General features: G+C 37.9%; 1 protein-coding gene across 2 annotated transcripts in view; it reads left to right on the top strand.

Moving 5' to 3' along the window:
* The window catches only part of ESRRB (estrogen related receptor beta), a 65296-nt gene extending 38088 nt beyond the window's left edge, over positions 1–27208 (top strand). For both annotated transcript variants that reach the window (XM_051977540.1, XM_051977541.1), the window contains exons 5-6: positions 16699–16968; positions 26835–27208. In XM_051977540.1, the coding sequence (XP_051833500.1) occupies positions 16699–16968; positions 26835–27079 (515 nt within the window). In that variant the 3' untranslated portion in view covers positions 27080–27208. The remainder of the gene's footprint in view (positions 1–16698; positions 16969–26834) is intronic.
* Positions 27209–27486: the final 278 nt, after the last annotated feature.

The following is a 27486-nucleotide window of genomic DNA, read 5'->3' as shown; positions in this document are numbered from 1 at the left end:
CACTCTCAATATTCAATACATGTTTTCTAGGACTGTAAGCTTCAGAGGAACAAATTAATAATGATAATAATAATAACAGCTAGTATTTATGTAATGTTTACTCTGTATGCCAGGTACCTATAAGTACTTTAGAATTATTGTATCATTTGGTCACTGCAACAGCCCTGGAAAGTAAGTTCTATTATCATCTCCATTTTGTAGATGAAGAAACTGAGACAAACGGGAGTTAAGTGACTTGTCCACATAGCCAGCAAGTATCCAAAGTCAGATTTAAATTCACATACATGGCTCCAGACCCAGAGCTCTATACACTTACTTTGCCTCCTGATAATACAGTAAAACAAAACAGAATCCAGTTGCTCTTTTTGCTGTCCTGATGAAAGACTGACCTCTCCCCCTTCTCTGAATCATATTGTACTTGAGAAAACTAAGTGGTACAGTAGATTATTATAAGTCTTAAAGAGACTTTTCCCCTCTCTTACATACATACATCTCTTATGTATGCCACTTTTACAAATATAACTTCATTTGATTCACATAACAACCTGTGAATCAAAAAAATTGAGACAGGCCCAAGTTCACAAAGCTAGTGTCTGAGATGGACATAGAGGATATTGGACCTAGTATTAGGTTTAAATCCCCAAATAACATAATGTAGATAAAATACTCAGCAAACTTTAAAGTACTTTTATATGTGTTATTATTTAAAAGGGTATAGATACAATTAATTAGCATAAGTTCAATCTACTACAGGTAAACCCTATCTTAATAGTACCACTGTCCAATATGCTTAATTTTTTCATCTTTTATTTTTGAGAGAATTATAACATAATGGTTAGAGAACCAGACTCCAACCCCGGTAGACCTGGAACAAGTCTGACACACATATTGGCCGTTTAATCCTGAGTAAATTATTTAACTTGTAGTGGCCAGATAACTCTTTGAGAGCAGAAAGTTCTCATCTGAAAGTTTTAATACTAATCACAGATCCAGTCCAAAAGTTCATTTGTTTGTATTTCTAATGGTTATCTTCACTTTTCTTCCACATACAACTGAACTTTCTTATATGTTTTATCACTCCTAACTTAAGGGAAGAATTGTGGTTGTGTAATGCTGGAGAAACTGAGCAAGACAGAGATTAGAGACCAATTCAATAGTTTATTAAATGGAGAGAGATACTGGGATCAATTGATCCATGTTGGTCCCAGGGCTACATGAGACTACCATCTCAAAGAGCCCAGCAACTAAGTAGCAGAGGGCAAGCCTTTTATAAGATAACAAGAACAATGACATAATGAGGGAGGTACCTGGGTGGGGACAACCTAATGGGGGGGAGGCCCCTGGAATGACACAATGGAGGGAAGTTACTGGAATGTCTATAACTTAAAGATATAAAACCTTCATCTCCTCAACCATTTAAGAGGGAATGATTATAGCCTGGGGTTTTGGGGCAGAGCAACTGAGGTAGACCTTTATCTCATCAAACATTAAGAGGGAAAGGTTATAACTTGAGGCAGAATAACTAAATAGGACAATGGGTAAGCTGGGTCACGACATTAAAGGGAACTTTGGCACAACAGTTGGCTGTTTGTTTTTCTTTTTCTATTTGTATATCCAGTTCTTAGCACAGTACTTGGCACATAATAAACACCTAATAAGTACTTTTATCATTTTATTTATTACTTCATTATTCATATTTTAATTTCATTTATTCCTTTATGAATATGTCCTCCCCTTCCCTATCTGGGGAATCATTCCTTTAACTGAGTTTTTTAAAAGAAAGAAGAGAAAAAAAGCAATTCAGCAAAACCAATCAATGCATCAACCATATCAGAGAGTATTGTGTCCCAAAAAATCTCAATGAAGTTTTAAGCTTTAACTCAGTAGGTGACTCTCCACATCTATGATGTTCCATCTTTGAAAAGATAAGAGAGTGGTACTTTTCTTCAATTCCCTCTGAAGACAAGTTTACACCAAATGTTTCTGAATGAACTGACTTAACACAGTTGAGATCAATGACAAAACTCAGCTGAATATGACTGTCCATGTCTCTGAGGAAGCAAGACAGAGAGTGCTCTGTGTAGGGGTGGGCCCTTGTTTTATTTGTCCTCCTTCCCTGACCATGAATTACCAATCTTTTTTGAATCTATTCTTTGAGATCTTCAGTAATCTTCTCATACCCATTTATTGACTTTAAAAGCAAATGAATTTGAGTTTGCCATGCAAACACATTAGGGCTGTATTTTTGTTGAGAAGTGTGATGTATTGTATGTATATGAATATTGAGTCTTCACTCTGTAAAGTTCAGAAAAAATGATTGGCAAAATCTTGATTTCATAAAACTACACAAAACTATATTGTATGAAAACATGTAAGAAATAAAACAATACATTTCAATAGAATAATGTAACTGTTTAACTAATATTCATTCTTCCAACTTAGTAAGCTTCTTATACCCCTGTTGTACATGCTCGAATTCCTCAGGTTGAAAGATTTTTTTTTTCCTAGAGAGATAGAGAACAGAATTCCTTAGGTTGTTCAGGGACAGACCAGGCAGGAGGGGCCTGGGACCCATTACCTAATCCATCAATAAATATTCATTAAACTCTGAACATGTGCAAGATTCTGTCTTAGTTGCAGTCGGGGGAAGGGGAAGAAAGTCATACATGGCACCCAAGCAGCTCTTGAGGGTCTAGTTTGGAAACAACCACCTCCTCCCCAACACACACACATACCCACACATATACACACATGAAAAGATAGCTAATGAGGCAAGATGTGATTTATTGCCAAATGAGTGATATGCAGACAAGAAATATTAGAGAGGTGCAGAGAGTGAAAGGGCTCTATGAGCTAGGTTAAATCATGAGGATTTCATGGAGAGAGTAAGGAGAGAAACTCAATTTTCAGTGATATATATTTACCAACAAAGGAGAGAAGGAAAAAGAAGAGTAAAAGTAGAAAATACAGTGAACAAAGGTGGGTTCAAGGGACAATTAAGACACCATGTCTGAAAGGAAAGGGGGAACAAATTCTCAGTTATCATTCCCCTCCTGCTCCCCCAATTTCTAAGGACACAGGACCCCATTCACAAGTGTAAATTGCAAAGTCTGACACCAAGAAATAAACCAGACTTAGGACTGAACGAAATCCTGCCTGTGCAAAAAGGATAGCCCCTTAGAGACAGGCCCTCCATGAATTAACAGTATCATTACCACTTAATTAAGGGCTAGATCTGCCCCTAAACATGTGATTTTGCATTGTATTTTATTTCCCACCCTCCCAGGCAAAAAAATCTGAATCTTTAAAGTATTTTCATTCCAGGTGGGAGAGAAGATTAAAGAGAGAGTCCATGCTTACTACCAAGAATGGGAATTACTTGATTAATTGCATTCAACAAACATTATTAGCTCAATATCCTCCCCAAGTAACTTGGAGGCTTTCCCTTTGCAGGGAGGTCTCCCCTTCTCTCTAGTCATTCCCTGTGCCGCCCCACCTCCCTACCACCTTGCTATCTATCACTCCTGCTATTTGCAGGCGGTTTGGGAGGGACCACCTGGAGGGCCTCCTTCCTGACAAGGGAGGCTCTGGGAGATGGTTCTCCTCCCAGGGTAGCCACTGTCTCTTTCTCCCCAGGAAGACAAGAGCGCCAGCAGATGATGAAATATGGGGAGCCGAGTGACAGCAGCTGTGTCTGGAGTGGCCTCAGATCCTATAATTACATCTCCCTTTATTACCTCTGCTAATGGCCCTCCAGGACGACAGAAACGATAATAAATTAACAGATTATGAACTCTACTTGCCACAAATTATGTTTTTTTTTTTTTTAAATTCTGGGAGCTCGTACTGCCAAAGCACTTGGAGAGGGAGAAAAAGAGCTTGAATGTCACTTCTTTAGACAGTGCCGATAAAGCAACTTTTCGGAGACCTGTATAGATCTGAAGAGGAAGAGCAGTGAGGGAAGCTTTCTACCTGTCTCCTAGACTAAAGTACTCCCTGAGTGGGCCTGGGATTCAAGAGCCCATTCCATCCCAAGGGGGGAAAGACTGGCAAAAGTGATGAACTCCTGTCCTAGGAGAAAGTAGATATGCTTCATTGGGGGATGCTGCTCTCCAACTAGGGGAATTCTGAAACTCTTAGGGAAAGTGACCAGCCACAAGTGTGATTCAGACCTTAAATTCGTCAAGCTTTTATTGGGAGAAACCTGATTGTGGCTGGAAGTATGATTAAAGCTAAGAGGTACAGTGGATAGAGCACCTGACCTGGAGTCAGCAGGACCTGAATTCAAATGTAGCCTCAGAGACCTATTAGCAAGGGACCCTGGGTCAAATCACTTAATCCAAGCCTTGAGTCAGGAGGATCTGAACTCATACTAGCTGTGTGAACCTGAGCAAGTCACTTATGCCTGAATTTCCCCAAGAAAAAAAGAAAAAAGTATGATCAAAAATTTTAGAACCAAAAATGACCTAAATGTTTCCTTAGGACCATTAAGTTGAAGGGTCCTTATTTTACAGGGAAGGAAATTAAATAATATTAATTTATATTTATGTAGCATTATAAGCTTTACATAAAGCAGTAGTGTCAGAATCATTTTAAAAGGATCCCAGGCAGTTCAATGTTAACTTAGAAAACTACAAGTTAACATTATCTATGTTCCAGTGTATATTTATTTTGTTAAACACTTCCTAATTATATTTAAACCTGATTTGGTCTGCATGCAGAATATTATTATAGTGCCTGTATGTTTGATACCTCTGTATTAGAAATAAGTGCTATTATTATCATCTAGCCTATTTTTACAGATAAGGAAGCTGAAACTGAGAGATAAAGTGACTTTCCAAAGATCACACAGGTAGGAAATATCTGAGGTAGAATTTGAACTCAGGTTCATTCTATCTCCCAGTCCAGAGCTCTACCTCCTTTACTACTAGTTACATAAAATTTAAACCTAGGTAACTCAAGTCATACATCTAGTAGGTGCCTGAGGCTGGTTTTGAACCCAGGTCTAAATCCAAAAGCAATTTCACCATGATACAGGGTGAACTGGGAATCAAAAGAATCAGATTCTGGTTCTAGTTCAGTCATTGTGTAATCTCAGACTAGTTACTTAAGTGAATCTTCATTTACTGTTTTGTTTTTTTTTTTTAATGTGAATAACACTACCTGCTTACCTATCTGTTTTGTTTTAAACATCAATGAAATAATGCATGTGAAAGCAATTTATAAACACTAAGCTGTGTTAACCTAAAAAAGTCCTTTTAACCCCGATGACTCCAATCTGTAAAATGGAGATAATAATAGCACCCACCTGAATATGCAAGGCACTTTAGAAATCTAAGTTCTGTATTGAAATTTGTGTCACCAAAACTATGGTAGGTACTTAGGCACAAAGTAGATACTTAATAAATCCTTATTGATTGATTAATGCTTATTGTTATCATCCTCTGAGACATTAAATGAATTTTAAAAAGATTCTGAATTTTTAAAATATGAATACCTTAAGAGCAGGGACTGTCTTTTGTCTTTTATTGTATCCTCCATGCTTGGTACACTGCCTGGAGTATAGTAGGTACTTAATAAATACTTGCTGATTGCCTGACACATAGTAGGTACTTAATAATTCTTATTGACTTTTATTAATGTCTAATATTATTATCACATAAAACATTACACAAATAAAAGTCATTATTACCATTTTTATTATTAAGGAATTATTATTTTGCTGAGACAGTTGGGGTTAAGTGACTTGCCCAGGGTTACACAGCTAGGAAGAATTAAGTGTCTGAGGCCAGATTTGAACTCAGGTCCTCCTGACTTCAGGGCTGATACTCTATCCACTGCACCACCTTGTTGCCCCATTATTATTATTATTGAGAACTTAGTAGACTTGTTTAATCTCAGAACTCAAAGGGACCTTAAAAAAAATCACTTGTTGAGCTTCTGCCTGAATCATGAATCCATTAAACAGAATCTCTAAACCAAAATCATCTAGTCTTTGAATATCTCCAGTAATAGATGAGCTCACTACCTATCTCCTGATAATAGTAATAACAATAATATCTTACATACTGCATTTAAGGATTGTAAAGTATTTAGATATCACAAGTATCTAATTTGTAATTAGCACAAATAATATCTCTATAACTCCCATGTGGACCTTTCAAATATTTGAAGACAATAACCTCTTCAAATGTATCCTCTTCAAAGTTTTCTTTCCTGTAACACATCTTTGATTCCTCCAGCTCATCTTGCTCACAGAACATGGCTTTGAATAACCTCATCATCCTGGTTATCCTTCTATGGACACATTCCAGCTAGTGACTTCAATTCAATAAACATGGAGTAGTATGTGTGTAACAAACACTGAGCTAGGCATTGGGTAGGATACTAGATTTAGATCCTACTCTTACAGTATATAATACATAAATACTGATAATGTTGTTATATTGCAAGGACTTCAGAGTTGCATACATCTCAAGAGAGAAAGGGCATTACTATCTAACAGCTTCCTAGAAAAGTTTGGCCCTGAGGGATGGATTTAGTAATGAGAAGACATAAAAGGACATTTTTGAAATAAAGAATAGCCTGAGTAAAAGTATATAAAAAGGAAAGTAATAGGCATATATGGCAGGTAGTAGGTCATCCAGCTTAATTGAAACATGGAGTGAGGGGAGAGAAACAAGTTAGAAAAGCAAAACTATGGCACTTTGTAGAACCAGCCTTCAAGCAAATGAGTCTGAGCATTACTCAATATTCAATAACAAACTATTGGAGGATTTTAAGCAAAGGAATAAGGTGAGTATAACTGTGTTTAAAACAATTGCTCTACAGTGGTCAGTGGATAAATTAGATGGAAAATAAGATGGTGAGACTTGTTATTGTCATTAATCCTTCGTTCTTAAAGATGACTGGCAACATCGGGATGGTTATGCCTTGGTTTATAAATGAATTGGACTTAACTGAGATGAAACTTGTGCAAAGAAAGCAGTTTCACTCCCTCCTCCAGAGTCATCAGAATATAGTGACAAGACAGGTCAAGCCAACTGCTGATGGCCTAAGATTTGTTCTATAGCTATTTATATAATCATCTTCCTGAGTTCAAGTCCAGACACTTTTAAACTGTGTGACCTTTGCCAAGTCATTAGACCTGTTTGCTCCAGTTTCTTCAATTGTTAAATGAACTGGAGAAGGAAAGGGCAAACCTTTCTAGTATTTTTGCCCAAAAAACGTCCAAAAAGGATCACAAAGAGTTGGATACAATTGAACAACAAAATATCCATGTCATCCTCCTTCACCCCATTACCTTTTGGGTTTTTATAATAGCTATAGACCAAGTTATATCCATTTGTACCACCTAACTATGCCAGAATTGACTAGATGTGTTAAAATTCTACATAAGTAAAGAAAAGGAAGAGCTAAAGATAACAAAGATAAATATGGTTACCTTAGTAAATAGCAATGCCATCAGTGAGAATAGTGAAATAATCATAACTAGAATCATAACTAAAACTAGAATAGTGAAATAATCATAACTAGAATTTATATAGAGCTTTGAAGTTCACAAAGCACTTAATTTGCAACAATCTTGTGAAAAGGAAGAAGCTAATTTAAGAGGTTAAGTGAAGTACCTACCTAGGATCATCCAGTGATCTAAGGCAGAATTCAACTCCAGATATTCTTGAATTCAATCCATCCACTACACCAAGAAGTAGAATAAATTTGGAAGGAAAGCAAAGGTAAAGGCCCAGCTTATTGAGGGTGAGAAACTAAAGAATCCTTCACTTATATCCCTCTTAAAATTTAGTGCCTAGAAATGAACATAATCAAGGAGAATTGCCCTCTCTCTTTCTACCATTGTTCTTTATTCCAAGCAACCTAAGTGAAGGCTTTGAGTTTTATTGTCCATTAAATCCCCAATTCTTTTTTTCCCCCCACATGAACTATTATCTAAACATATCTCTCTCATCTTGCAATTGTATTGTTGATATTAAAAAATCCAATGTATAACTTTACATTTTTCCCTATTAAATTTCACCTTACTAGACATAGCCATAATTCTAGTCAATCATGATCTTTTCTGAATTCTGAATGTGTCATCCAGGATGTCAGCTGGTCCTCCAATCTATGTATCATCTGCAAATTTAATAAGTATCCATCTAAGTCATTGATAAAATATTCAATAGAACATGGCCAATGTTGTTGGAAATCAGATCTCTTTTGGGTTGATTGGCTCTAAAGCTACTCAAGTCCACCAGAATTTTATGAGAAGTCATCAAATACATTGCTCAAATCCAGATATACCAAGTCTATCGTATATCCCTGATTTGGCCTTGACTCTTGTCTTGGTCTTGCCATTGGACTCTGGTGACTCTGGAGTTGATAGCGAGGCTGATGACTTTGCACAGTTCTGTCTCACTTTAATTCATGTACAAGTCAAAACTCATGATTTGGTTGGTCCTCTTCAGAAATGAAGGATGAACAATATTTCCTTGATCTAGAAAAATTGTCATAAGTGGAAATGAATTTTGCATGATTTAATTTGTTCCTAGTGAACCTCTCCATGTTCATGGTGACCATTGCTTCCTTTTCAAAGGTCTCACAAGTCTTGCCCCTGTTCATCTTTCTGAGAATTTTGCAGGAGATTATGTCTAGCTCTCTGGTTTATAATCTCTGGATTCTACCTTTTTCTTCTCTTAAAAAGTAAAGATCTCATTTCCCTATCATCATCCCAGTGGCACCTTATTTGTTTTGATTCCTTAAACAACAAAAAAAGTGACTCAGCAATTACAACTGCTGGCTAGAGGGCTTTTTTTTTTTTAAAGTTTATTGATGTTTTGTTTTGATGTTACAAACATTTACAGATTACTCTCACTTTTTTTAGAAGTCTCTTTTTTAACAAAATAAAGCAGATAAATAAAACTAATATTTCAGTGATCTCAAATGAAAATATAAGCAAATTTTATGTCTATAGTACTGCCCTTCTCACTTAAAAAAAAATGAACAGAAATCTATTTTCTCTCTTTCCCACTTTCTACCCCATTTGAAAAAAGAAAAAAATTATAACAAATATGCATATTCAAGCAAAACAAATTCCCTCAATTGCTGTATTTATATATATGTATATGTAATGGAAGCAGCTAGGGGACTCAAAGACAGAGCATTGGGTCTGGCTGGAGTCAAGAAGATGAGCTAAAATCTGGCTTCAGATACTTGCTAACTATATGACTCTGAACAAATCACTTAACCTCTGTTTGCCTTAATCTATTGGAGAAGGAAGTGGAAAACCATTCCCAGACATTTGCCAAAAAAAATCACATGAAGGGCATTGGGGCACGATGATCCATAGGATCATGAAAAGTCTGATATGACTGAAAAACAACAGTAGGAACAATGGTATCTGCATATGTGTGTTTTATGTATATGTACATAATATTTATTTGTATAGTCATATACAAATAAAATATATTTGTATGCATATTAAATATGTATATACAAACATTTGTCTCATTCTGCACTCAAAATCCATTGCCTTTCTATAATAGTTTTATCATGGATCATCTGGAATCATGAATGGTTATTGTCTTGTTCTTAGTTCTTACAGCTTTCATTTTACAGTGTGTTTTAACACTGTTATTATCTTATAAGTTATTTTCCTGATTCTGCTCATTTCAATCTCCATCAATTTAGAAAAGTATTCAAAATTGTTCATTTTCCTGATATTGCTTTTATACTATAAATCACTCTAGCTCTGCTCACTTCATTCAACATCAGTTCAATTAAATACATTCATGTATTTTTGAAATCATCTATTTCATCATCATTTAAAAAAGTACAATAATATTTCTATCACATTTGTTGCTAGCTGTTTCAATAGCAAAAAGCTGCTACTAAAGTACACATCATTATCCAAGCTCTCACCATCAAAATACCTTTGTTAATCTTCCCAGTTGTTTTTTTCCTGGTCAATTCCACTGCTGTTCATACTATAAGAGATGTTGATTATGATGTCTAACTGAGCAGTTATATCTGGAAGTTTTTCTTAATTCCCCTCTTTTGCCCATTTTCGCAAATCTCCAGTAAAAAGTATTCTCCATAGTTGTCAACAGCTGACCAAGAGATCAGCAAAACTTCATCTTGACCTACAGAGTCTGATCTGCAGAGCCATACTACTCTCTAGTAGTATGTTCCCAAATTCCCTTCTATTCTAAAATCTTTGTTTTTAATTTAAAGTAGTGAAGAAAGAGAAGGGACACCTCTCTTTGATACCCATTTGAAGGGTCAATCTTCCAGAGATGATAGGAATAGATAGGATCAAGCACAAGTACAAATGTTGGCTTTAGCAAGGAGAAGGACCACATCTTTCTCTGAGACATATTATACTTAGTCCTATAGGTTAAAACTAAGAGCAATGGGTGGATATTATATCAAGGCATATTTATACTGATGCAAAGAAAAATTTACTGATGACTTGAGTTGTCCAAAAAGTATAATAAGATACCTTGGGAAGAGGAAGCTTCTTGTTCAGTTCTTTTTTCAGTCATATGATTCTTTGTGATTGCATTTGAGGTTTTCTTGGCAAATTACTGTAATAGTTTGCCATTTACTTTTTTAGCTCATTTTAGAGATGAGGAAACTGAGGCAAACAGAATTAAGTGACTTGCTCAGGGTCACTCAGCTAGTAATTGTCTGAAGCTGGATTTGAATGCAGGAAGATGAATCTTCTGGACTCCAGACCCAGCACTCTGTCTATGGCACCACCTAGCTGCTTTAGAGCAGACTAGGTAACCATTTTTTGAGATGTTGTAAAAAGGATTCCAGGTCCAGTATGGGTCACATGAAAGGATCCTCTCTCTAGAGGGTCTAGAAGACCTCTTCTAATATTCCCTAGTCCACATGGCATATATTTTCTTCCTGGGACCAATATCTGATTTTCTTGTGCTTGCTGACACCTATAAATTCCTGTTATAATTCTATGGTGCATAAAATGCCTTTTCTTATTCAAAAGGTACAAATCTACTTTTTTATGCCGAGCTCCACCCCACTTAGGGATCTTATTAATAATTCAGATAATTTCTTCTTTTTCTCCTGCATTTCTGTGTCTTGTTCTCACATTTTGACATTGGTGAAGATTTCTCTTTTCCACTTCAGATTATCCTTTTTCACTGGCTCTCGCTTTTTGTTTGGATCATTTCTTTCAAGGAGCACAGAGAGGAGAGGGGAAGTCACCATTGCATCCAAAAGCCATTTCAATGGATATGCATATGGGCATAGAATTTGGATTGGAAGGCTGTGGAAAGAGGCTGGCCACTTTCAAAAATAACCTGGGAGAAAGAGAAATCAGATACCTAACCCACCTATTAATAACAGTAATACTCAGGCTGATTTGATTCTCTTCATAGTTTTTACTACACCTGGTAGGCACATAATTGCAACACAACATAAATTTCTATAGAATTACCTATTTCCCTAAAAGCAGGACTACCCTTACTTCACACACACACACACACACACACACATACACACACACACACACACACACACACACACACACTGCACAGTTTGCAGAAGCCAGTGACCTTAAAACTTAGTCCATGTACTTGTTCAAGTTTATTTTCAACTGGATGGTTTCCAAGGTCCTGTCCTTAATACGGGGTCAAGTTCCACAGGAATGCCCTCTCAACTAGGGAGTCAATGGCCATTAGACAGAATTCATGCTATCTAAAATCTTTCTGCTTTATTTTCCTGATTACACCAATAAGACTTTGCTTGGCATTTTCTTCTACTTCCAAAGGTGTTGGCCCCTATTTTACTCTGACCATATTCTTTCTCCCTCCTCTTTTACCACTTCCTCAACTCAATGGTCTATTGATTCCTCTCCCTTGTGCCTCCTTCTCCTTTTTTCTCTTCCTTCCCCCGTCTGCTTTCTAACCCCGCCCCCCCCAACCCCTATCCCCAATCCAACATATTCCAATACACACACTCATGTGCCTGCTGATTGGTATCTGTTAATTAATGTAGCCTGAGGCCTTTCTCCTCTTCAGTGGCCTGATAAGGAAAATTGGATGTCCATCCGTGGATTCTCCATTATCGTCTCCTACCTCCCCTGGCAACTATAGCACGCACACATCCTCTCACACTAACAGCATTGTGATAAAATACATAATCACCTGCCCCTCTCCTTGCTACTGCATCTTTGGCTGAGATAACACATATATCAAAACTCAATGCATGGCCAGTCAATATAGCAATCACCAGCTCTTTTGTTAATTGTTGACTTGATAACAAGGAACATCAAATGATCATTGAAGATCTCTACTCTGCAAACCCAGCTGCGGGCACAAGAATGCTCAGACAAGAAGGGTGGTGGGGAGTCTATATAATTCATTTCCTGAGTATGGGTCTCTGCTCCAAGGAATTCTGAATAAGGTTGAGCAAAGGAATGTTAAGAAGCAGAGTGGGATGGTGGAAAGAGCACTGAAGTTGAGAGAATTAGGATTGACTCCTGTATGATCCAAAGTGATTGATTTGTCAAGTTGGTTAACTTCTAAGGGCCTCAGTTTCTTCATCTTTCAAGTGAAGGTGGTTGGACTAAATGGCTTCTAAGATCCTTTCAACATTCTCCCTTTTGGGGAGAAGGAAAGTGGAAAAGGAAAAGTACATTTATAGAAAAAATCCATTTCTAGAAGAGGGCTATTGGCAGGCTAGGGTAGAGGGCATAGGAAGGTATAGGATAAAAATAGATAAGGGGAAGAGTCAGAGATACTTGAAAAGAAAAGGTCTGTAAATACCCCTGTGAAGTCCAAAATTTAACTTCTGTAGTAGCTACTAAAGAACACACGAGGTCTGTTTGTATCTAATTGGCATTTGCTGTGAACAGTACTTTGGGGCTCTTGAGTGGTACAATAGATGGACCACTGACCTTGGGGTGGAGAAGATCTGAGATGTTTATCAAATGTATGACTCTGGACAAGCAGTTCAACCTGTCCAGTTTCCATATCTGTAAAATGAAGATCAAAATAGCACCTATCTCTCAGGGTTTTTGTGAGGATCAAAAAATATAATATTTGTAAAGTGATATAAAATATTTGTAAAGCACAATAAAAATGCTGGCTACTACTATTATTATTATTATTATGGGGGTAGGGGAGAGAGAGGAGTTGACAGGAAAAAGCACCAGTGTAGATTATCCAAGACAATCCATAGATTATCAAAGAATACTAACATCTATTATATTTGGTTTTGGCCAATGTTTCATGAAATGTTTTGGCTCCATACTTTCTCTTCCTAATTTTATCTTGTCAAGGCTAATATTCAAAGGAGTCTACATCTTCTGAACACACAGCAAACTAGAAGGAAACTTGAAAACTGAGGAAATGGGTTTAAGGTTAGCCTTCTATAAGTCTCTGAGTCATGGGAGAAACTAGCCTAGGATTTAGCCTTTGATGATATATGGAATTATAGCAATCAAATAAAATGCACATTCAGTTAAAATTGAAAATACTGCATTCATCGTATACACTCAAGCATAGAATCATAGACTGTCAAATGCTGAAAGGGACTTTGGTAATATTCTGCTCCTATCTTCCCAACAAGCAACTGAGACCTTGAGTGAGAAATGAAGTCATATAACAAGCATGTGATAAATCAAAACAATTTTCAATCATCATCTATGTACAGAAATAATGACTCTCCAGATTAGAACAAAACTCAGTTCCTTTATTTCTAATTTAGAGTACCACCAAGTAGATAGGTGGTAGGATAGAACATTGGATCTGGAGTTGGGAAAAATCATCTTTAAGAGTTAAATGCAAACCCAGACACTTATAAAGTGCAAGATACTGGGCAAGTCACTTAGCTCTATCAGTCTCCATTTTCTCATCTATAAAATGAGCAGGAGAAGGAAAATGCAAAACCATTTTATTATCTGTGCCAAGAAAACCCCAAATGGGATCATGAAAAACATGACTGAAAACAACTGATAAATGATTGAAAGACAGAGAAGTATCAGGACTTATATTCAGGAGAATTCTGCCTATTTTCCCCAAAATATAAAATTTAATCACTTTGGCATCCCTTAACTACCTCAAAGGCTTTCTCTTTCTTGCTTTCCATTTGATCACAAAAATCTGTAGCCTCAACTTCAAAAATCAGTCAAACAATGAACCAGAGAACTTTGTGCCAAATATGGTGTTAGGGGATGAGGATATGCAGATAAAAACAAAAAGGATCCTCTGTCTAGGAGCTTACATCTATTGGTAGAGGCAACATATATGTAAATCTTTCCCTGTCTCAGTTTCCTCATCTGTAAAATGAGAATACTAATAGGCCTACCTCACAGGGTTGTTGTGAGGAAAAAAATGACATAATATATGTGAACCATAAAGTGATCTATATGTTATTGTTATCATTATTTAAGTATATACAGAATAAATACAAAATAAACACAAAGATATGAAGATATGAGGTACCAGCAGCTGAGGGATCAGGAAAGGCATCATATAGGACATGATATAATGAACTGATGAAAGCTAGGGATTCAAAGAGACCTATAAGAGAGGATATTCTAAGTACAGAGCAGCTGGATGGTATAGTAGACAGAGTACTGGGTCTGGAGTCAGGAAGATTTATCTTCCTAAGTTCAAATTCAGAGTCAGACACTTACTAGCTGTGTGACCTCAGTAAGTCACTTAACCCTGGTTGCCTCAGTTTCCTCATTTTTTAAAACAAGCTAGAGGAGGAATTGGTATTACACTATTTCTGCCAAGAAAATTCCAGAGTCACAAAGAATTGGACATGACTCAAACAACTGAACAACTCTAAGTTGGGGGCCAATCTGCACAGGGTACAAAGAAAAGAGAGTGCTTGAGGAATAGCTATAAGTTTGGGTGGCTGGAACATAGACTGTATGAAAATCAGTGTGTTTTAAGTCTGGAAAGAAAGGATGGAGGATGAGTTAGAGAGAGGAAAGGATAGAGGTAGGAAATTAAATTAGGAAGCTGTTGCAATAATCCAGAAGAAAGGAGATGAGAACCTGGACAAGGATAAGTATATATATGAGTGGAGAGAAGAGAAAGGGTGGGGAAAGATCTTAGGAGGGTAGAATTGACAAGACTTAGCAATTGGATATGGTGGAAGGGATGAAGGAAAGAGGAGAATTAAGGATGTCACCAAAGTTTCACACCTGGGTGACAGAAAAATGGTGGGACTATTAATAGAAATCAAAAATTTAGGAAGAAAATAGGGTGTTTTATTGAGGAAGGAAGAGAACGTGTTTTGTTTTAGGCAGCCAAGTTTAGTTTTAGGATAATTTTTCAGCTGCTAATCTAAAGTAAATTTTTTTTCTGAGGCAAGTGGAGTCAAGTGACTTATCCAAGGTCATACAGCTAAGAAGTTAAGTGTCTGAAGCTCTATCCACTATAGTTCTCTATCCACTACACCAGCTAGCTGACCCATAATCTAAAATAATCTTAACGCCCTCAATATTATAGGAATGGCTTGGGGGGAAAAGATAGATGTACAAGTTCTTCATAAAGCCAGATATATGTTATAGATATAGAGTGGGAAAACACTTAGAGGCTGTTTTATCCAACCCCCTAATTTTACAGATGAGGGAAACTGAGGCCCTGAGAGATTAACTAATTTGCCCCCAGTCATACAAGTAATAAGTGACAGAGACAGTATTTGAACTCAGTTCCCATGATTGAAAGTTCAGCACTTTTTCTTCCTTTTCATACTACTCATCCAAAACAAATGAAATTCCACAGAGAAGCCTAAGCCCTGAGTCCAATCAAAAGATCTAGGCACTCCCTCAGTGCCCTCAGACAAGTCTGAAAATGAAGGCTGCCCAAGGAAGGAAAAAGCAACCGAAAGAAACAGTGCAATCATTTAGAGCCTCCAACTCTTGTCAGTTTAGTATTGGATGCCCTCTACCCAACAAAGTCCCATGAAGTTACACAAGTCATTGGCAAATGCTCTTCCAATAGTGATCAGTAGGAGCTGAGATTAAGCATAAGGTAGAGATGGGTCTTAGACCAAAAGGTTTTGAGCTCGAAGAGCTTAATCATGTAGTCCAACCTCTTCATTTATCATATAAAAAGTGAAGATCTAACAAGATTATAACTTCCCCGGGATTAATATATGCAAAGATATAATTCAAATCCCTAGGCTCTCTCACTACAAATTCAGTGTATTTGTTACTATATCATGCTGCCTCTTATTCCTTATCTGGGCAAAATGGCCAACAGCCACTAACTGGCAGAGCTGACATTTAAACTCAGTTTCCTTAGTCATACAGATTCATACAGAATTTTGGAGGTAGAATTGGGCTTCAATGACCCTCTAGCCCATCCTGTACTTGAACAAGAATCTTTTTTACAACATAATCAATGAAAAAAGACCTTCCTCCCAAGTCAGCCCATTCCACTTTTGGATAGCTCTAATTGTTAGAACATTTCCCCTGTAATCAAGTCTAATTTGTCTCTGCCATTTCTGCCTGTTCATTACTTTTGATTTTGCACTGTCCATTACTACTACTTTTTACACCATGGTCAGATGTTTGGTGGTTGGCTGGTACCATTCTCTCCCTTACTTTCCTGGAAAAGCATTAGCTACCTTAGAGACCACAGGGCAGATGCTTCTCTCCCTTACCTTAATTTGACGAGGATCTTGTGTTTTGGCTTTCTTGTTCTTCTACACCAGGGTTCTCAAACCTCTCCCTGGGAGACCAGATGAGCCTGCTGCAGAGTGCCTGGATGGAGATCCTCATCCTGGGCATTGTGTACCGCTCCTTACCTTATGATGACAAATTGGTATACGCTGAGGACTACATCATGGACGAGGAGCACTCCCGCCTCACAGGACTGCTAGAACTCTACTTGGCCATCCTGCAGTTGGTGCGCAGGTACAAGAAGCTCAAGGTAGAGAAAGAAGAATTTGTGACTCTCAAGGCCCTCGCCCTTGCCAACTCAGGTAATGGTCTAGGCTGCATTTGCATTTGCACCAGAGAGACCCTTGGCCAGGGGAAAGTGGAGGTGATAGGCAACAGCATCAGCTTAGAGTTCAGAACAGAGCTCATGGATCCTGGAATCCTGAGCTAGACAGTCTAGGCTATCAACAATGATTGAAGCCAAGAGAAGAGAAGGAATGGAATTAACTAGCAAAGGCTATGGAGGCACAATGGTAGGATTTAGTCAAGTTCCTATGATTTCATCTAAGGAAGAGGGATTAAAAATGATAATCATTATAGCTCTTTGATCTAGCACTTGACAATTTGCAGGGTATTTTTCTTCTATCAGTTTTGTAAGGTAGACATAATCATTATTAGCATTCTTATTTTATATATGAAAAATGAGACTTAGGAAAATGAACTGATTTTTCCCACATAAATAAGTGGCAGAGCCCAGACTAGAACCCAGACCTTCTGGCACCTAGTTTAGAAAATGCTATCTATATTACACTATGTACTAGAATGCATGGTGACTTTTTGATAGGGAGTAGATTTACCATCCTAATTATTTTGCTTAGCGTAGCATTAAAACAACTTTACATTTCATTTCCTGAGAATACTGAAGCAGAAAGCTAGACAAAGCAAAGTGGGAAGAGGAATAATATTGCTGCCAGGAGGATACTGGGCATTGTGGGCAAGTCAACTTGCAATTAAAAAAGACACAGATCACATTATCTGAGTTGAAAGGAAGTCTCAGAGAACATCTCTTCTAACTTATCCCTGAGCAAGGAGCCCTTCTAAAATATCCTTCCTTATCTCTATCAAACTTTTAGTACCATTGACCAAACCTTACTCCTCGATTAACTATCCTCCTGACTTCTATAATACTGCCTCTTTCTGCTTTGCTTACCTATCTAAACATCTTTTTGATCTCTTAATCTCTTCATTTATCATCAGTTTATTTCCAACAAGAGATTCTATTTCATCATGTCATCCCATACCTTTCCTTGAGGGCCCCAAATTACAAAGAGCTGTTCCAGAGATGACCCAACTTGGTTTTGGACAATTGTCATTCTTAGGTTCTATTTCTTTCTTTCCTTTTTTTAAAGCTAATTATATTTTTATTGTTCAAAATGTTAACTTTAAACTCCTTGTCTTTTTTTTTTAAATAATTATAACTTTTTATTGACAGTATATATGCCTGGGTAATTTTTTACAACATTATCCCTTGCACTCACTTCTGTTCTGACTTTTCCCTTCCCTCCCTCCACCCCCTCCCCTAGATGGTAGGCAGTCTTACACATGTTAAATACATTGTAGTATATCCTAGATACAATATATGTGTGCAGAACTGAACAGTTCTTTTGTTGCACAGGGAGAATTGGATTCAGAAGGTAAAAATAACCCGGGAAGAAAAACAAAAATACAAACAGTTTACATTCATTTCCCAGTGTTCCTTCTCTGGGTGTAGCTGCTTCTGTCCATCATTGACCAACTAGAACTAGAATTAGATCTTCTCTTTGTCGAAGAAATCCACTTCCTCCAGAATACATCCTCATACAGTATTGTTGTTGAAGTATATAATGATCTCCTGGTTCTGCTCATTTTATTTAGCATCAGTTCATGTAAGTCTCATCAGTCCTCTCTGTATTCATCCTGCTGGTCATTTCTTACAGAACAATAATATTCCATAGCATCCATATATCACAGTTTACCTAACCATTCTCCAATTGATGGGCATCCATTCATTTTCCAGTTTCTAGTCACTACAAATAGGGCTGCCACAAACATTTTGGCACATACAGGTCCCTTTCCCTTCTTTAGTATCTCTTTGGGATATAATCTTAGCTTCTATTTCACAAGTATCTGATGCAAACATAGTTATGTTAAGAGTCTGACTTAAATGGAAAAAAAACAAATGAGGTAGAAAAGCCACTTTCTTTTTTCTTTTTTTCTTTCTTTTTTTTTTTTTTGCTGAGGCAATTGGAGTTAAGTGACAAGCCACTTTCTTTTTTCTTTTTTTCTTTCTTTTTTTTTTTTTTTTGCTGAGGCAATTGGAGTTAAGTGACTTGCCCAGGGTCATATAGCAGAAGTGTTAAGTGTCTGAGACCACATTTGAACTCAGGTCTTCCTGACTTCAGGGCTGGTGCTCTATCCACTGCACCACCAAAAGCCACTTTTCTAACAGAAATGGCTTCAAATTGTATTCTTACCCAGCACTGAATTCAGATGTATTTTTTTCCTGTCTCTTACTTTGTGATATGTGAACAAATAGCTATGATAAAAGGTAGAATGGGAGACTACTCAATGAATTTCCCTGAGAACAAAGATTATGTCTGCTTTAAAATTCATATCTTCCCCAACATCCAGTATAGTACTCTGTGCATAGTTATAGGCTTAATAATGTTTGTTGAATGAATGAATAAAAAAATGAAAGTGCAATGGAAGAGATTTAAAGTTATTCATATTATGTAATCTCAACTGGCTCACACTGTTGAATTGCAGTTATTTTGTTGATCCAAGGTTGGCTTCTATTACAATTCTTAAAAATTTTTTACTAACATCTTTCTTCAAGCTACCTGCATCTCTCCCAGGACTCTCTCTTTCATCAAACGTTCTTATCAACCACTTTAGTAAAAAATCAAGGCCATCTATCTTGGATTCTTATAGCTCAATAATTAGAAGGCGGGTTCTAAAGTCAAAAGGAATCTAGTTCAAATCTGGAAGTAGTCACTAATACCTGTGTGATCCTGGGCACTTATTTTTTGTCTGCCTCAGTTTCCATTACTGTTAAAATGGGAATAATAATATCATTTGCCTCCTAGAATTGTGATAAGGCTCAAAAGAGAAATTATTTATAGTATAGTGCCAAGTATACAGTTGTCACTTAATAAATGCTTGTTTCTTTCCCTTTCCCATTTTATTCTCTGAGAAAAAGGGGATTCTTCTCAAGGGTATTGTGACTTTCATCCTCTCCTCTTCCTTTCTTCTGGTTTCTTTTTCAGCAACCATCCCATTCCATTCTGTATCATCTTTAGCCTTTCTTTTGTACTTTCCTCACTCCCTACAAATATCCTCAGCTCTTCTCCCATCCTTGTTCAATTTTGCCATCCCTTTCATAACCACATTCCTAGAAAGAGATGTCTACTCTTACCAACTAATTCACTCTTCACTCATTTTTTACCCTTTATAATAAGGGCTCTGCTCTGAAACTGTTTTCTCCAAGGTCATCAGTATCTTTTAATTGCCAGGGCCAAAGGCTCTTTTTTTAGCACTCATCATTCCTGACCCCTGCAACTTTTGATACTGCTGACCCAACTCCACTCCTTGATAAACTAGATCCTCTTGACTTCTATGATACGCCCCCTTCTGCTTTGCTTGCCTATCTAAACTCTCCTTTTAGTCTCCTGACTTAGTATTTTCTTTTTCTCTTAAGCCTGGCTGGTTTTAAGCTTCTTTCAGGGTTCTGTTCTCGCTCTATATTCTTTAGCTTAGTGATCTCATCAATTTCAATGAGTTTAGTTACCATCTCTACACAAATGACTTTCAAATTTATAGAAACAGCCCTAATTTTTTTCTTTTGTATTCAAGCCCAGTATTGCCAATTGCCTGTAGGATTTATCCATTTGAATATGCATCTCAAACATGTTGCCAAATAATTTATCAACTTGATGTTACAACCACCTTCTCAGTCACCCAGGACCAAATAAAATAATATTTTTGAAATGCTTAGCATAGTGCCTAGGATATAACAGGTGCTTAATAAATGCTTATTTCCTTTCCTTTCCTTTCCTTTCCTTTCCTCTGTTCTCCTTTTTTTTCCCCTGTTTCCCTTGGAGTCATCTTCTATTCTTTGCTCTTCCTCATTGCCTCAGCTAAAGAGTAGCCAATTTCTGTTAACTCTATTTCTATAAGATTTTTTGCACCTATACTTCTATTTTTTTTTCTCTCCCATGGTCCTTGCCCTAGTTCAGTCCTCATCATCTCAACTAGATTATTTTAATAGCTTCCTAACACATCTACCTCCCTCCAATCTCTCCCCTTTACAATGCTACTTTGGCTTCTGCCAAAGTAATCTTTGTGAAAACATAGACCTACCAACCACTTGCTCAAAATCCTTCAGTGATTCCCTATTGCCTTTAGGGACTCAACAAATATTCATGTTGCACTAAGCAAACATTTATTAACTGCCTGCTGTGTGTCAGGTAAAATGCCAAGTGCTAGACAGTCTGATGTTTAAGGCACACTGTGGTATAGCTCCAATTTAACTTTCCAGCTTCATCTCATATTACTGTTCTGCATGAACTCTACCCACCAGTCACACAGGACAAATAGCTGTTCTCTGAACTTGTCATTTCATCTCTGACTCTGAGCAGTTATGAAAGCTGTCTCCCCATTCCTGGAATGCATTCCCTTCCCGTCTCAACCACTATGATACTTATCTTCAGGACTTATCTCAGGTGTCTCTTCCTTATGAAACCTTCCCCCTCTTCACCTGTTACTTCTCTTTTCCTCTCAAATTACCTTGTATTTCCTTATCTGTGGATATATTGCATCCCCTTTTCTTATTTCTCTTTTCCTCCTCAAATTACCTTATGTTTCCATAGAAATCTTTCTCTCCCTCTCTCCTCTTCCCTGATCTCACTCTCTCCTTCCCTTTCTCTTTTCTCCCCTCCCTCCCTCCTTTTCTCTTTTCTCTCCTCCTCCTCTTCTTCCTTCTCCTCTTCCTCTTCCTCCTCCTCCTCCTCTTCTTCTTCCTCCTCCTCCTCTTTCTCTTCCTCTTCCTCCTCCTTCTCCTTCTCCTCCTCCTCCTCTTTCTTCTTCTTCTCCTTCTTCTTCTTCTTCTCTTCTCTTCCTGTTCTTCTTTTTGTTATTGTTGTTCTTTTTCATCTCCCCCTCTACACACACACACATTCCATCCCTCCCCACTAGTGTATAATCTTCTTGAGTGTAGTTCCCTACTTTTTTTTTTTTAATCTTTGTATCTGCAACACCTAACATAGCACCTTGCACATGGTCAGTTTTAATAAATATTTGATTGATTGAATTGAGAGGACTGATGGAAGAGCCACAATTTTTAGTTTAGAGTGCATGGTGGGGTCAGAAGGAAAACTAGAGAAGGCTCCATAGCTGTAGTGATGTTAGAGCTGAGCTGGACTGGTAGGATTTCAATATGCACTAGTGGATCAGGAGGGCATTTCAGATGGAGAATTAGAAAAAACAAAGACTTATAGAGGCATGTCAGAGAATAAGTATGTTCGAGGGTACTCAATTGTGCAATCCTGTTTCCATTCTACTGTGTATGTGGAAATACCCATTCTATTTTGTGTTTGTTAAGTTAAAAAAAAAACACATTAAATAAAAGAAAGGAAGAATTAGGAGGCAGCGAGGTGGCACAATGGATAGAGCACCAGCCCTGAGTTCAAATCTGGTCTCAGACACTTAACACTTCTAGCTGTGTGACCCTGGGCAAGTCACTTAACCCCAATTGCCTCAGGGGAAAAATGAATTAAAACAATAAATAGTTTGGTTGGAATTTAGGGTATATGTGGAGAGAAGTGATAAGAGTTGAAAAGACAGATTGGTGCTAAATTATAAAAAGTATTACATTTGGATTTTTGCAAGGGGAGTCATTAAAGACTTCAGAAAGGGAGTGATATTATTAGAATTTTCCTTTAGGAAGATACATTTCTCCACAGTATATTTGGGCCTGAAGGCAGAATGAAAGATCAGGACAAATTGCTAAAGTAATAAGGGCCTGTACTACTAGCAGTAGTAGCAGTAGAAACAATGAGGGAAATATTATGGAATTAAAAGTAACAGGGCAGCACAAACCAGGTATCTGGGGCTTGTTTCTTTAGGAGCTGAGATGCCAGTACAAGAGAGCACCGGGTTCCATGATGGCTATTGTGGCCAAGGATCCCCTGGGAACTCCACTGGCCTCTATTCGCCCTGCACCACTGCAGTCCCAAAGTTCCCTGACAGCAGTAAAAATTCATAGTCATTGATTTTGTAATTAACAGTTTATCAATGCCATCAATACAGACTTGCTGATGGATTGCAAAGAAATTAATCCTGCAAAGTTTTTTTTAAAGACAGCTGCCAATTTCATTCTCCTTTATGGGGGGTAGGGAGAGTGAGGATGGGAAAAAGAACAGCAGACAGCAGTTGGGAATCCAGGGGATGAGACATGGTTCTGCATGGCTACTTGCTGGCTCTGTTCCAAATAGACTGTGGTCAGGTGCAGTGGAGATTTCTTTATAACCTGCCAACTGAGCAAGAAAGAAAGGATGTACTTGATCTAACACGGGATGGAGTCTGACCCCTCACCGGTTGCTGAACAACATTACGCCTGAGCTGCTCTTTTCTAGCAAGGGTAATGGAGCCAGTAACACTCACCCTAGAACGTGGCACTGTTACCAGGCCAGATGCATCATGGATTCTGCCATCCTTCGGGAAAATAAGACACAAGGCAAGAGTCTAAGAATACAAAACTATCATGTGATTCACCTAGCTAACTCCCTCCCCCTGCAAAAAAAAAAAAAAGGTCAGAGGCAGAAGTTTAGTCTAATAAGAAACTTCTGGCTCAGAGAGAAGGCTTGGTAAATCATGCAGAATCCCATAGAACCTTAGAGTAGGAAGAGGCTCCCGGAGACCAGCTGGTTTAATTCATACCTGAAAGAAATTGATTCTGTTTCTCTCGATAACATATTTGATCAATGGTCATCCAACTTCTGCTTAAAAGTTTCAAATGGTACGGGGCAGCCAGATGGTGCAGTGGATAGAGCACCACCCCTGAAGTCAGGAGGAACTGAATTCAAATCTGGCCTCAGACACTTAACACTTCCTAGCTGTGTGACCCTGGGCAAGTCACTTAATCCCAATTGCCTCAGCAAAAAAATAAAAAATAAATAAAAATAAAAGTTTCAAATGGTAGAGAGTAGAGACTATATTTCCTGAGTAGCTCATTCTACTTTTCACACTTCCCATTTCTAGAAGATCTTTGCTTCCACCAAGCCTAAATCTTCCTCCCTACAACTAGTATCCATTGTTCTTAATTTCTCCTTCTATAGCCAAAAAGGTCAGATCAAATCCTTTTCCCTCACAAATAGCCCTTCAAATACTTGAAAACAGGGATCATGTCCCACTTCAATTTTTTCTAGGTGAAAAAATTCCCAGTTCTTTCAACTGTCATATACTCAAAGGCACTGTATACTGTCCTGTCTGCTTTGCTTTAAACATATCCACTTTATTGAATTCTTTGGTTATATTTTTATTTGAATCTACCCAGAAATTGTTCCTTATTTTTTCTTTTTCAGAGTTTTCTAAGCAAGGGTGTGAGGTATTCTGACTTTCCTTTCCCTTCCCTTGGCGTGCTCCAGCAATTCAACTTCAGGAAGTTCCAGTGTCATGTTCTTTAGTACATTTATACTGGATAGGGATGAAAAGCTGGAGATGTTGGGATATTCATTCATTCATTCAACAAGTATTAATTAAGTACCCACTACATGGAAAGTCTTGTACTCAATGCTGTGGAGACTAAAGATGAGTAAGACACAGTTTCTCTCTTAAGAAACTTGCCAACTAGTGGGTTTTTGAAAGGCATAAGCCTAGGACATAAGTTTTACAAGATTATTTTATTTCCTCAGAAACTAAAGTAAATATTTTAAAAATACACATTCACAACACAATTTTTCATACCATGGTATAAGATCTGACCAGCTGTGAATTTTTTGAAAAAGGGAATGTCTATATTTCATAAAGAAAAACTCACATATTCCTGCATATCTTTTTCTCCCCCCTTGACTAAAAATGTTTTCCTTGCTCTTACCTCGCTAAGAGAGTCTCTGAAGAATACTAGTACAGGCATGATGTAAGGCAAATTGAAGGTTCTACAGGGTCAAAGAAGGAGAAATAATATACTGATGAGCCGTTTCCTTCCCTATAGTTCCCTGATCCTTTTCTCCAAAGTTTGGCTCAGTTAGGTCAGGTTGGACCCTACACACAGGTTTCTCTGCCACAGTAATATTTATAAAGCACTTTGCACAGTGCTTGGCACAAAGTAAATGCTTAACAAATGCTTGTTTCCTTCTTTCCTTCCGCAATTAGATAATTCAAAACACCCAATAATCCCAACACTAGCTACAGTTGGCTTTGACCAATGTTTGATGAAATATTTTGGCAACAGACTTTGCCTGCCTTATTTTGTCTTGCCAGAATTTATACTCCTTGTGAAGTACCAAAGGAACATCATGAAGAATCAATCTGATTCTGGTTTCATTCACCATCTATGTTGTTGTTTATCCTTCATTCACAAAGAGGAACGTGAATGACATTAGGGAGGTGATACCATGACAAGTGAATTAGATATAAGTTAGAGAGGACTGTATAAAATCACCAGCCTCATTTTTCCCTCTAGAGACATCTGGATCCAATAGCCAGGTATAGATCAGGATGATGGGAGATGGCTCTAGGTACCTTATATGACCTTCTTGCCTTCCATACCACTTGTGATGTGTATGTGTTTTTCTGTATGTGTGTTATGTATCTGCAAATATAGTTGTGTATTTTACATATCTACATGCTATTTCCTCTCATAGATTGTAAAGACTTTTGGGGAGCTTACATTTATTATTTCATTTTTGTCTTCATATTCCTAGACCCTAGTACTATACCTTACATATAGAGGACCCTTAATAAATGTTAGCTAATTTATTGAAGTGCTAATGAGTTTCTGAGCATGTGTCCTAAAAGATTATTATAGTTACATAAATATAACATGTATTGTAAATATTTATAATAAATTACTAATATTATTATTATACCTCAGAACACATGCTTGGGAGTTCGTTAGCACTTCAATAAATTATAATAATAATAGCTAGCATCTATATAGTACTAAAGCATTTTAACAAACGTTTTATTGTAACACTTTTGGCAGGTGGCTATTATTATCTCCATCTTACAGATGAGGAAACTGAGGCAGATAGAGGTTAAGTGACTTGCCAAGATTCATACAACTAAAATCTGAGACTGTTCCTCATTCCAGATCCAAAGTTCTATCCACTGCACCACCTAGCTGCCTCAAGAGGCATAAGCCATATGATGGTTAGAGGTATAGAAAAGCAGTCATTTACAAAATATACACAAAGCAGGACAGAAACCAGGGACAACTCAAACAAACAGGCATTTATTAATTTTCTACTATATGCAAAGAACTCTGCTAAGAGCTGGAGATACAAAGACAAACCTCCCTAAGCCCCAAGAGCTTACCTATATTCTTTGAAGAGAATACAGACGTGTCAAATGTCAGTTCTACCTGTGCCTTAATGCGTAATTATGTGAGTAACTCTAGGGGTGGAGAACAAAGGGAATGCAGGTACAATTATCTGTGCAGGAACTGGGCACTCCCACAATCTAGAAAATCTGAGTAAAATGTTTTGCCTCTCCTGAGAAGAAGTCGAATTTATTCTGGTATTACAAGATAAAATATGTCACTATTATACAATATTATATATACATATACATACATACATACATATATACATACATACATATATATATATATATATATATATATATATATATATATATATATATATATATATTATGCACTTCTGAGTTTCTAAACTTTTCTCTGTCATCTGTGGCTTCTGAAAAACTCGCCCCAAATTCCCATTTAATTTCTTACTCCAACCTGTGATGAATCAAAGCCATAGGGGACAGAGTTGGGATGTTGTGGTCGCACCTGTATGTTAGCCATGGAAATTCCACAGCCCCATGCTCTGAGGATGGTAGAGCTCACTGAAAGAGGCAGGTGCTATAGTGGGAAGATAACGGAGTTAGACCTCACCCCCATGTTGCTGGCTGGCATTTTCTTTCTCCCCAGACTCCATGCACATAGAAGACATGGAAGCTGTGCAGAAGCTCCAGGACCTGCTTCACGAGGCCCTTCAGGACTACGAGCTGAGCCAGCGCCACGAGGAGCCTCGAAGGGCCGGGAAGCTGCTGCTGACCTTGCCCCTGCTGCGGCAAACGGCCGCCAAGGCCGTCCAGCACTTCTACAGCATCAAACTGCAGGGCAAGGTGCCCATGCACAAACTCTTCCTAGAAATGCTGGAGGCAAAGGTCTGACGGCCCTGGCGCCCACTCCTAGCAAACACAGACTCCAGCCCACAGACAGCCGTGGGGAGGGAGGGAAAAATCAATCCCGTGGCCACTGGCTTTTACCTTCCAATCATTTATTATGGCTAAGAGCAAAACCGGAAGAAGTCATTTACCATCTGTCCATCTGTCTGTATGCAGAATCACATGTACAATGGGGAGTGGGGATATGGGGGGGTGGGAGGGGGAGGGCTGGGGGGAAGAGGGGCTTTTCGGCTCATTGGTGATCTGTTCTGTTTTGTTTTTTTCTTTTTGGTTGTGCTTCTTCCTTCTTGGTGGGCAGCCCTAAGGCCTATTCCTGGGAGGAGACAGGAGATCCCCAGAGGAAACATTGCAACTAGCAACCCCAATCATATATTGCCCAGTTCCTACCTCAC

This window comes from Antechinus flavipes, chromosome 2 (assembly GCF_016432865.1).
Source record: "Antechinus flavipes isolate AdamAnt ecotype Samford, QLD, Australia chromosome 2, AdamAnt_v2, whole genome shotgun sequence".
Classification (NCBI taxonomy): Eukaryota; Metazoa; Chordata; class Mammalia; order Dasyuromorphia; family Dasyuridae; genus Antechinus; species Antechinus flavipes.
This window is presented reverse-complemented; position numbering and strand designations above follow the sequence as displayed.